This window comes from Micromys minutus (assembly GCF_963924665.1).
Source record: "Micromys minutus genome assembly, chromosome: 21".
Taxonomy (NCBI): Eukaryota; Metazoa; Chordata; class Mammalia; order Rodentia; family Muridae; genus Micromys; species Micromys minutus.
In genome coordinates, this window is record NC_137956.1 from 48,205,912 (window position 1) to 48,219,116 (window position 13,205).

The window sequence follows — 13,205 nt, forward strand, 5'->3', positions numbered from 1 at the left end:
CATACGGTTTGCTGGCTAGCCAGACTAGACCAGGACAATAAAAGACCCTGTCTCAAAACAAGGAAGAAATTGTCCTCTTACCTACTGCACACATATAAACACAAACACACAAAAACATAAACATGTGTGCACATGTACACTCAAATATACATACAAACACAGAGAGAGGAGAAGGGAAAGAGTGAAAGAGCTGGAATCAAGTAGCAAGGAACCAGCTGTATTCTAAGCTGGCCCCAAACCTGATATCCTCCTGCTGTAGCCTCTAATGTGCTCACATGCCTAGATTACAGGCATGTGCCATCAGACCCAGCTCAACAATCAGTTATTTTAAAATTATCTTAGATTTGTTTTATGTGTGAGTATTTTACTTGAGTGTTTAATAAAGAATTGGCTCTCCAGGAACTGAAGTTATGGATGATTGTAAGCTACCATGTAGGTGCTGGAACTGGAAATCAGCCTTCTGCAACAACAACAAGTTTCCTTAACAACTAAGCCATCTCTCTCTAGTCAGCAACCAATTCTTAAAAAATACATTTGAATGTTTCTTTGCTCCTGAGGACGGGCAGGCACGTATACTCCAGTGTACATGTGGTTAGTGGATGCCCTTACGGAGCTGTATTCTCAGCCAGCCTTTGCACAGGTCCCAGATACCCAGGAAGGCGCTAGGCTTACCTCTCACAGCAAGTGTTTCACCAGCTGAGTCATCTTGCCTGCCCTCAATCTTTTCATTCTGCCCTTTTAATGAGAACTATAGTAGAGATTAAAAAGTCCCAGTTAATAATGCAAGATTCTTCTTTTAAAAAAATTCAGAAGGGCTGGTAAGATGGCTCAGCGGTTAAGAGCACTGACTGCTCTTCCAGAGGTCCTGAGCTCAATTCCCAGCAACCACATGGTGGCTCACAACCATCTGTAATTGGATCGAATGTCCTCTTCTGGTGTACATTAAGACAGTGTACCCACAAAATAAATAAATAAATCTTTTAAAAAATCAGTTATATTTACAAAAGAAACAATGCAGTAATAAATATAATGTCTAATGAATTATCTGATTTGAACAAGGACTAAACGCTAAAATAATAAAATGTAAGTCCTACATGACTATAGAAAATAATGCCAAAGTTTCATCTCACAGATTACCTGATAGCTACTAGGAAAGCAGTTCTCACAGAGAGGCCTGGGCTGTCACAGCCTTAAGCAAACAAAATAAGCATTACTATTAAAGACCCACTTCAATAGGAACGCTTTCTGGTGTGATGCACTGTGGAATGGTCAGCACTCCAGAACTAAAAATACTCGGCCTGAACTTGATCAAGCTGAACTTTCCATCCAACACTTAGTACGCTAGAAATAGACATACAGACTATGGGTGACATCAAAACGGAGGAATTAAATAAATCAACATAAATGGGCAAGAATCTTTCAATCAGTTTATGTCCCGAAAGGAAGGAGAGAAAACCATACTAAGTTAACAGATGTCAGAGGCAAAAGAGCCAAATGCAAAGTGTTGACCTGTCACAACTACACACTAGCGTCTGCTCAACTACATTCTCAGTATCTCAAGTGCAAAGTAGCCACAAAACCCTACCAGGATAAGAAAACGTTTATTCCTTTATTTATTTGTTCGTTTGTTTGTTTATTTTAGACAGGATCACGTTGTATATGTAGCTCTGGTTGAACTGGAACTTGTTATGTAGATCAGGCTGGCTTTGAACTCACAGAGATCTGCTGGACAATGTTAAAATTTTAACTTAATGAAACTTAGCCTTCTACTGTTGTCTACTCACCTCCACTTAGCAGCTTCATGACTAGCCACAGCTCATCTTTTACCACAAAAGACGTGTAGTAAGACACAATATTAGGATGATGGCATTGACTCATGGCTTGGATTTCTTTCTACAAAGGAAAAAAAAATACATGGTCATTGACTAAATTTCAGCTTAAAGCAATCCCTATAAATAAGCAAATCGAGATCTGGCCACCCCAGAACATGTCAGAATCTTTTCTGGAATTTCCAAGAAGCTAATTTCTTCATAAAGGCTAAACTGGAACCAGAAGTCAGGCCAAGCTGCACACATCTTTAATCCTGGCACTTGAGAAGAAGAAAGAAGAGACAGTCTGACCAAGATACACAGGAAGCCAGATCCTAACTCAAAAGGCTAAACCAGGCCAGGTGGCTGTGGTCCACGCCTTTAAACCCAGCAGTAGGGAGGCAGAGACAGGCAGATCTCTGAGTCTGAGGCCAGCCTGGTCTACAGAGTGAGTTCCAGGACTGCTAGGGCTACACAGAGAAACCTGTCTTGAAACCCCCACCCTCTCCTCAAAAAGGCTAACCCAGAAAATGTCAAGGTTTCCCTCGTCACTCTGACTGCTCCTTCCACACACTACACTGAGAATCTCCGAGACTTCAGACACACACTGGCATCCTTATCACACAAGGCATCCCTGAATAACCATCCTAGAAGAACAGGCCCACAGAGAAGAATTACTAATAAACAGAAGGTAGAGGATTTTTGTCTGTTTGTGGAGATTGTTCTGTCTTTAAAAAATATCAGGTCATCTAAGTTTTGTGAAAAGACTTAACAATTTTGCACCAAAGAGAAATATACTGAAGTAGACAAAGTTATAAACTAAACCCTTAGTGAACCCTGTACGAAAGCCAAATTCTATCTTGGGCTATAAAATGTAGATGGACAAAGGGCCACAATGTTTTAAAGAACTCGGAACGAAACCACCCCCTCTGTTCTTGCCGATGCCCTTAATCCCACTCCTATGATGCAGACACCCAAACTTAATGCTCCGTCTCTGGACCTTGAACCTACAGTTCCCTATGTATCACACATATTCCCACGGCATCTTCACTTAGCAATCTGGTCTCAGTGGCTGTTTCAGTAGCATCGAGGTTCATCAGGTAATGCTGCAGCTGCTGCTTCCATTACCGCCACCACCACTGCCGCCACCACCGCCACCATCACCACCACCACCACAACCACCACCATCACCACCACCACCATCACCACCACCACCATCACCACCACCACCATCACCACCACCACCACAACCACCACCACCACCACCACCACCATCACCACCACCACCACCACCATCATCACCACCACCACAACCACCACCACCACCACCACCACCATCACCACCACCACAACCACCACCACTGCCGCCGCCACCGCCACCATCACCACCACCACCACCACCACCACCACCACCGCCGCCACCGCCACCACCACCACCGCCACCACCACCACCGCCACCACCACCACCACCACCACCACCGCCGCCACCACCATCACCACCACCACCACCACCACCACCACCACAACCACCATCACTACCACCGCCACCACCACAACCACCATCACTACCACTGCCGCCACCACTATTATTATTATTATTAAAAGGACATTGTAACAACTTTATTTTTTCTGGATGGGAAAGGCCTTAGACTGGAAGTCCCAAGAGCCCATAACGTCAAAGCACTTTCTTGTGTACCTTCTCCCCTCACAGTACATAAATACTTCACAGTGTATCATGTGCTTATTGTCTGGTTCTGTCAGACTGAGGGCTAAGCTACATGAAGGCAAGAACAAGACTCCCACATGTGATGGCACATGTGTGCAATCCTAGCACCTGGGAGGGGAAGGCAAGAGAAATAAGGGTGTCTAAGGACAGATTCAGCTACACAGAGATTTGTTTTAAATATTTATTTTATTTTATGAGTATTTTGCCTGAATGGATGTCTGTACGGGGCTGGTGCCTGTGGAGGTCAGAAAAGGGTATGAGATCCCCTGGAACTGAATTATGGATGGTTGTAAGTGACCATGTGAGTTGAACCTGGGTCATCTGGGCGAGTAGCCAGAGCTCTTAACCACTAACCTATTCTTCCAGCCCTCCACTAGAATTTTTAAAACCACCCTGGGCTACATAAAGAGCCTATCTCATAAAAATAACAATTATTGAATTCTGTTTACCCAACCATCTTGGAGCAGAAGATGTAAGCTTATTAGTAGAATACTTGCCTAACATGTACCAGATCCTTAGTTCAATGTCCAACATGTACACACACACACACACACACACACACACACACACACACACCCATATATGTGCTTAAAATAGAACCTACAATAATTTTTAAGCTATTCTTACCTGGGGTGTGTGTGTGTGTGTGTGTGTGTGTGTGTGTGTGTGTGTGTGTGCGCACTCGTGCACACACGTGCATGCACCCACATTCCCATAAAAATCAGAAGAGGGCAATGGACCACTTGGAGCTGTTAAAGTTACAGGCAGTTGTGAGCCACCTGCCTTGTGTCCTAAGAACTGAACTCAGGTTCTCCAGGAGGACAGTAAATGCTCAGAACCACTCAGTCACCTCTGGCTCCTACACCCACTGCCTATTTTCTGCACACATCTCACAGAACTGGAAGCTCAACAAAAACTAGGGGTGTTCTCTGCATTCACCACTGTGCCTGACACACATGCACACCTCTCATATATATCTGCTGAATGGAAGGGTCATGCAGCTTCCATTTGTCCGTGTCCGTGCCTCAGTCTTGGGACAGAAAGCGTTTTTCATTTGTTAAAATAAGAAATGAAGTGCTCAGTAAATGCTCTTTTCATCTTTTCTACTTAAGTGCAAATTTATTTGTAGCAAAGACCTTGTACAGATTTTGCAAGTCCTAAAGACATCAGAAGAGGCTTTTACAAGGCTCCTTAACTTCTAAAATTCAGTAAATAGCAAAAGAAAAGGAAGGAAGGAAGGAAGGAAGGAAGGAAGGAAGGAAGGAAGGAAGGAAGGGAGCGGGGGAGGAAGGGAGGGAGGGAGGGAGGGAGGGAGGGAGGGAGGGAGGAAGAACTTGCCTATTTATGGTTAGACAGAACTTCAGGTAAAGAGGGAACAGAAAGGTCAGCATGTACATGGCAGGTTAGTAATGATATTAAACATTACAAGAACCAACAGGAAAAAAACAGCTAAGAAAGGAAAGGGTGGTTGAAGAATCCTTTTGGAGGAACTAGGAGCTCAGTTTAGCCCTACAGACTGAGGAAGTAGAAGCAGTACTGACTGAAGGCAAATGACCTCCACCCCAATATTAAGGAATTAAACACAGACCCACTGAGCCACATTTCTAGCTCATAGTAGTGTTTAACTATGACATACTATGTAAGATATTTGAGGCACCATTGTTACACTGCCTTAATCATGTACTGCCTTGCCGGCCTTGCCAAACAATCTTTATTTCTGAGGAACATATGTTCTCTTACCAGAGGTGACCAGATCACTGCAGTAACCCACTGCTTGCTTTTATGCAGATTTGTCATCTCCAGCTGACACTTGTCTCATCGGGTTCTAGTTTAACACACTACTATGCTTCCCTTCATTCCAATTATTCCCTAGTATCAGTATAAACAACACCAACCACTCAACTCAGTCTGAGACTGTGGTGTTCTACAGAGGTCGCTCAGCAGTTTGCTCCCTGCCTGGCAGACAAGACCTGGGTCTACTGCCTGGAGACATAAATAAAAAGAAGGGAGAGGGCAATGGAAAAACTATGGGACAGGCAGGCAATCTTAGTCCTAATCCCTGCCTTCTGCTGTCTCAGTGAGAGAGAGAGAACATGCGTGCGGGAATGCATCTCTGCATGCTGCCATGATGTGCTTACAGGCAGACATCAGAGGACCATTTGGGAAGCTGGTTCTTTACTTTCACCTTGTGGATCCTAGAGGTTAAATTCAGGTCATCATCAGTAAATGCCTTTACTGTCTATCCCCAAGTTTTCTATCATTAACTGTATATTTTGTGATATACCTTTTAAAAATATACACTTTACATTTATTTTATTTTATGTATATGAATATTTTGTCTACATGTATATATGAGCACTGTGTGCATGCCTGTTGTTGATGGAGGTCAGAAGAAGACATCAGATCCCCTACAACTGGAGTGACATATGGTGGTAAGCTGCCATGTGGGTACTGAGTGGGTTCTCTATAAAGCAACAACGGCGCTTAATCACTGCACCAACTCTCCAGCTCCACTGTAAATATTCTTAGGGGGAAAAAAATCACTATAAAATAGAATGTCATGGTTCATAGTAGTATCAGAATCTTAGAAATAAAAGACAAAGGAGGCAGACATGGTGGTATAGACCTTTTAACATAGCTCTGAGAGGAAGTGGAAGATGGTTCTCTGTGAGTTCAAGGCTACTCTGGTCTACATACATGGTGAGTTCCATCCAGACCCTGTCCAAAACAAAAAACAAACAAAAAAGAACCACCAATAACAGCTACTTTAGAAAGCACTTAACACAAGCTGAACAGTATGTAAAAACAACCACTCTCAATCCAAACAACAAGCCCCATGACAGAACCGATATTAAAACCAACTGCACAAAATGTGGCCACAATCACAAATCTACTAAGTGGTAAAGACAAGGTAAGTCAGTCTGATCCCAAATTCCTTATTTTAAAACTGCTTCCACACACCTCAAATACAGTATAACCATGCTGAAATTCTTTTTTTAAACATTCTATTTTTATATGTGTGCACACACACTCACAGAGGCCAGAAGAAGGTGTCAAATCCCCTGTAGCTGGAGTTACAGGCAGCTGTGAGCTACCAAACATGGGTTCTGGGAACTGAACCTGAGTCCTCTGGAATAGCAGCAAGTGCTCTAAACTACTGCACCATCTCTCCAGCCAAAATATACCGAAATTTCCAATGCAAAAATAGACCAGAGAAAATGATTGATTAACTACGAGGATATTAACACCTTTTACAATAAATAATAACAAAAATTTTTAAATATGAAATTGAAATGAGCTAAGCATGGTAGCACACACTTTTAATCCTAGTACTTAGGAGGTAAAGGCAAGCAGATCTCTCTGTAAATCCAAGGCCAGGCTGGTTTACATTACAAATTGCAGAACAGCCAGTATTATAAAGAGAGACCCTGTCTCAAATACAATTTTTAAAGCTAACTTTCCTTGCTAAGCACTTACTATGTATTATTTGAGACAAGGTCTTTTTCTCTGCATAACAGTGAGTTTCCCGCTGTCCTGAAACTCACTATAGAGCCACTCAAGGCTACATTCTTAGCTGTACTGCTAACCCAAGAGTACACAGACATACAGAACAATCCCTGTGAGGATGCATTATTCCTTTCTAAGTCCAATTCCCAGAACCCACATTAAAGTATGACATAGCGCATGCTTTAATCCCAGCTCAGAGGAGACTCTGGGGAGTGACTGTCAGCCAGTCAAGTCAAGTACAAATGCCAGGCTCACCTCAAACAATAAGGTGGAAAGCAATGGAGGAGGACACCCAACACTGACCTCTGCCCTACCTATGCACTTGCAGACCTACAAGCATGCACGTGTGTGTGAGAAAACTCTAAAAAAATTTAAACCAACATGGTGGCACATGCCTTTAATCTCAGCACTCAGGTGGCAGAAGCTGACGGATCTCTGTGAGTCTGAGAGTCTAATGCCTTACTGACTATGATCTGAATCTGAGAGTTCCAGAGTAACCTGAGGTAAACAGAGAGACCCTGCCTCAAAACAAAAACAAAAAGCACGTTTTTAAAATAAGTAGAGGTAAAGGCTCTCTGTTCTCTCTCTCCCGGCATCTTACATCCATGTACAGAACATACATCAATACTATGTGCCCCCCACCATCTTACATCCCTGTACGGAACACACAGCAATACTATGTTTCTCTAAAGCCAGGATCTTTTAAAAGATTCTTGACCCAGGAATCAAAAATCCACAGTATTACTTAAAGAAATGAGAACTTAGTACGCACCATATATATAAATAAGAAGAAACATCAGTCACACAATACTAGAACATACGCTCATAAGCTATGTGCATGAGTGGATACCACACACATTTACTAAACCTACATGAACAAACATACGGTTGTACAAGCCATTCACTAGAAAGGGCAAATATACAAAATGAGAAAAATCATAAAAATGATAAATTAAAATAACTCATCTAAAAACAGGTATGTATTAAAAGTTAACCTCAGAGTAATAAGATTATAAGTAATTTTAAACTTATTTTGATTTTATAAATTTTACAATAATCATTTATTAATAAAAATAAATCACTTTCTCAAAAGAAACTAAACATATCAAGCTATCTATCCTTTTGACATAAACTACAAGAACATATTTCTCCACTTAGGAAGTATGAGATTTACTTACCAGGAGCTCATCCATACTAGTCTGACACTTCTCCAGGTTTATCCGTTTGATTGCCACTCTCTCCTTTTTGGGGGCACAGTAAGCTGCTTGGACCACAGCAGTTGCTCCACTTCCTGAAAACAAACACATACGTAATAAATATACACATAAAGCATGGCATTCCGAATCACCACACAGTTTAGACAATGAAGAATAAGCCTGCCAGGTCCACAGTGGACGATGGATGGGGAGAAACACCCTAGAGAGCTGGAGAACACAAGCTTCAGAGTCTCAGGGCTGGCAAGGTGGCTCAGCAGGAAAAGGTTCCACCTGCCACCAAGCCTGACAGCCTGAGTTCAAACCAAGGACCATGTGGTAGAAAGAGAGACTTGATTCCAACAAGCTGTCCTCTGGCCGCCACATGGAACTTGTGCACACACTAGGATTCTGGTTTTGAAGTATGATAACACAGACCCATACTTCTTGTTCTTTTCCAAATACAACTCAAGACAACTGAGAAATAACCACCAAAGGGCTTTGAAGGTATAGAAAGGAGGTAGATGACCTAGAGACTGAAGGACTGGAAAATCCATAGTAAGTCCACCGCCTTCTCCTCCTCTCTACCATACATTCCAGGCTGAAGAGCAGAGACCCGCACCCCAGGGCCATCAAAGAAGAAAGAACGAACAGCCTGCCCTCTGGCTCAGCGCAGAACTAGTAGTCATTCCCCAGTCCTCATCCAGGACAAGAACTGGCCCAAAGGACCCCAGCACGGAATGGTCCCTACTTTACACCTTCAGCCGTGGCAGGCAATTCAGCCTGTGCACAGCCTTCAGCAGTGCTTAGGGCCAGGACAACTCCTGCAGACATGGAACAGGCCACAGTCGTCCTGAGCAACATTGCAAAACACTAAAAACTAAATCACCATGAGGATTACAGTTTCCAAAAGCAGGAAAGAAAGCTACACAATAAGCTGAAATAGGGTAACTGCCTGCCAAAATAAAAAGAGGATCAGGAATCTGCCAACATAATAGCCCAAACGTCCGGGATATAAGCAGTGACAGGATGCAGGATGTCCAGCACTTAGGACACAGGCAGGTGGATCGATACAAAACCAGCCTTGACTCCATGACAAGCTGGAGATAAGCCTGGGCTTCATGACAATGAGACATGAGATCCTATTTTAAAAAACAACAATAAAAAATAAGTTCTCAATGAAGAAATGGGAGTCAGGAGGAGGGGCCTCAGTGGGTAAAGATGTTTGCTATCAAGCCTGAAAGAAAACCTGAGCTCCAGCCACAGCACCTACATGAAGGAGAGAGTGACTCATGGAAGCTGTCCTCTGACCACAACACACAGGCATTATGGTACAGCAATTTGGTACACAGCCACACACCCATGCGTGCACAGACACATACACATTATGACAATTTATAATGTGTCTAGAGGGGATTGTGCTAGAGACTGAAAACAGGGCCCTGTAAATACTGAGCACACGATCTACCAACAAAACCCACCCTTACCCCAGATGTTTTGCTTGTTTTCGGTCTTGACACTCGTCTGACAGTGGCCCGTGTCTACAGAGGTTTGCTTAGCACTCCAAAGATACTTTTTCCCTTGATGTGAAGAAGAGAATGAACTGTGCACCCACAAGCTAAGTACCAACTGGAACTACTCAGCTGAGACAGATAATGACTGAGAAAAGCATCTGCTGGGAGCTCAAGGTACAAATCACAAGGAGACAATGTGCGAACTCTGAGTCAAGATCAATAGTTCATCTGAACAACAAAGAAAACAGCCTGAGGAAAAAGCCTTAGGTAGCAGTTTAGTAACAGCAAGGGATCTATACTCCACATACTACATAAAGTAACATCCCCACTCCCTAGACGGAAATGTTCTAGTCTCCAAAGCCTACAAGCATACAAGCCTATATCATCATCATCACCACCATCACCACCATCACCACCATCATCATGCACTGCAAGGCTGGAGAGATGGCTCAGTGGTTAAGAGCACTAGCTAGTTCCCAGAACCCACTTACTAGTACACAATCACCTCTAACTCCAACTCTAAGGGACTTAAAGCCCTCCTCTGGCCTCCACTGTACATAAACACAAAAGCTGAAAAAACATCTACATGTAAAAGATAAGATTAAAAATACTTGCTAGATATTACCAAATTAAAGCTCTGACTAAGCATGGAGGCACACAGCTATAATGTCAGCAGTAAAACAGCACAAGCAAAAGATTCACAGTCAGTTCCAGGTCAGCCTACACTGCATGAGACTTGGTCCCAAAATAAACAAAGGAAGAAAGGATGGATGGACAGACAGAAGGAAGGAAGGGAGGGAGGGAGGGAGGGAGGGAGGGAGGGAGGGAGGAGGAAGGGAGGGTGAGAGGGAGGAAGGGAGGGAGGGAGGGAGGGAAGGGGGAAGGAAGGAATCTAGATAAAGATTATTTTGAATTATCTGGACAGCTCAATGCAATTAAAAGGATGTATGCAGTGAAAGGAAGAGGCAAGAGTTCCATTAGACAACATAATGGAAGCAAAGGATGGAGCCAAGAAATGAATACTGACACATGCTAAAACATGGGTAAGCCTGAAAAAAAAACAAGTAACAGTCTAACTTAGTGAAGTCCTATATCAAAAAACCCAGCTTTCCTTTATGTAAGATGTTCAGAACATGCAGATTGAGAGACAGCGGTGGCTGCCAGGAGCTGAGGGTGAGCGGAAGCGTCCGCGTCATACGCTGGGCTTATTCTTTCTCATGGTGATAATTATAAAACACCGAAATGCAAAAACATTTAACCAAGTGTACCTTTTAAAACGGTAACTTTTAACCAGGTATAATGCGCACACCTTAATCCTAGAGCTCAAAAGGCAAAGGCAGGAGAATCTGAGGCAGCCTGATCTACATAGCAAGTTCCAGAACAGCCAGGACCACAGAGACAGACTTTGTCTCAAAAAAGTAACTTTTATTTTCTTAGAATCCTACAACCTTTACCTCCTAATCCAATAATTCTGAAAAGAAGATGAAGTAATGCTTCAAAAACAACTGTAATTCAGCCATGATGAAGAAGCTGAATCGATGATCTTTTTTAAAATATTTATTTATTTATTGTATGTATATGAGTACACTGTAGCTGTCTTCAGACACACCAGAAGAGAGTATCAGATCTCATTACAGATGGCCATAAGCTACCATGTGGTTGCTGGGATTTGAACTCAGGACCTCTGGAAGAGCAGTCAGTGCTCTAACCACTGAGCCATGTCTCCAGCCCTGAACCAATGATCTTAAAGGCTTTTGTTGCTTGATTTCTCTTCTCCCAGACAACTCCCAAAATGAAGGTTCAAGACATTTATCAAGCCCTTTAAGGTTGCAGAAATTATACAAATTTAATGTCATTCACATTCTCTTTGCTATGGCTAAAGAAGCTCATTTATGTTAGGCATCCATCTCGGTACCACCAGCCATTAGTGTCTGGCTTCCAACCCCTGTTCCCCAGTAACCCTGACTGAGCGATCCCCACTCAGCCCATCTGCTTGCTATGCAGACGCTTTTTTGCTTCTGTAATTTGCTTAAGCAGATTCCCAAAGATAATTTTGAGTTGCCTTAATCACTTAACTTGGCAGAAGAGAACAATTTTTTGCTTGCTTTATAGATACTGAAGGTCTCTGTACGGTTTTCACTTTAAAAGTCCATCCCCATAATCCTCCTGCATGGCAATATCAAATGTGGCTCAGAGATTGTTATCCTGCTAGCAGCTAATCAATAAACCTTTTAATTATAATTGTATTAGGTCTATGGTCTTCTCCCAGGAAAGACCAAACTCTGTAACATTTGGAGACCCCCAGAGAGATCCCTGGAAGATCCCAGACTCAGGGTCAAGGGTCTGGGATAGGCCCCAGACATACCAGAATGCACTAACTGGACTGAGCCTATGGTCTTTTCCCAGGGGTCACAAACTCCCTACAACTCTTCACCTGTCCACACATCCCTCCCTCCTCCCCTCTCTGGTCCATCACCTGCCTTCCTGAGTAACATGGATTATTTTTAACTCTTACCTAGGTGGAATCTTCCCTCCACCAAATATGACACGTGCATTTGCAAGTCATTCCTCAAACCTCCTAATTAGTGTCTACTTGGTCCTACACTAAGTACTTGGTAACTGAACATATTCACTTATTTTCCACATCCTGAATGTAATTTATTTCCGCACCACCTTCATGCACATCATGTGTCTTCCTTCAGTCTTTCCTTCTACAGATTAACCCAGGTGATGCCCTCCTTTCAAAGCCTGCCTCAAAACTTGCCTATGTTCAAGCAGTACCCTAAACAGACTCAAATTCACACTGCAGCTCCACTACTAGGGATAGGATAAATTTCCATTTCACAACCATGTGCCTGGCAGAGAAGTGCTCAATCAATGATTGCTATTATTCATTGATTTATTCACTACATAATTTTAGTCACTTCAACTGTTCAAACACACAGTGTCTCAAGTATTATTTGGGCTGGGGTGAGCTTATTAAGGTTCAAAAGTACTTGAATCTTTACCAAAACACAGAAGGGCAAATTATCCCTTCCAGCTCTGCAATCTTCACACATCTCACTGAAATCACATGGGTTCCACTGCCCTCATTTTAGTCACTACTGTGATCATACAGTAAGCATTCTCCTGTATAGTGAACCCCAGATGGGAACACATTAAACGCTGCAAGAAAAGAGTCATTAGATTTCCTCCTCCTTCTCTATTATTGTATCTTCCTCTCAAATATAAAGCAATTTCAAGAAACTGTTGTCTAGTGGGTGGGAGAAAGAATGCTTTATGTATTGCAGAGTAACTATAGCAATGAAAACAGCCCTCAGTAGACTGCTGGACACAAAATTCAGTGTTTCCACTACTCTCGGGGAAAGCTACCTAGGCCTAGACTCTCTTGTACCAAGCATTACTTTCAGTAGAGTTTAACTTTAATAAGATTTAGAATCCACCTGTAAAATGGGTT

The 13,205-nt window shown here is 42.7% G+C and overlaps 1 protein-coding gene across 2 annotated transcripts in view; it reads right to left on the reverse strand.

The window, feature by feature from the left end:
- Positions 1-13,205, reverse strand: part of OXSR1 (oxidative stress responsive kinase 1) — a 72,005-nt gene that overhangs the window by 45,524 nt on the left and 13,276 nt on the right. For both annotated transcript variants that reach the window (XM_080934362.1, XM_080934361.1), the window contains exons 2-3: positions 8,220-8,332; positions 1,785-1,893 (exon numbers count right to left, since the gene is read on the reverse strand). In XM_080934362.1, coding sequence (XP_080790488.1) covers positions 1,785-1,893; positions 8,220-8,332 — 222 coding nt within the window. The remainder of the gene's footprint in view (positions 1-1,784; positions 1,894-8,219; positions 8,333-13,205) is intronic.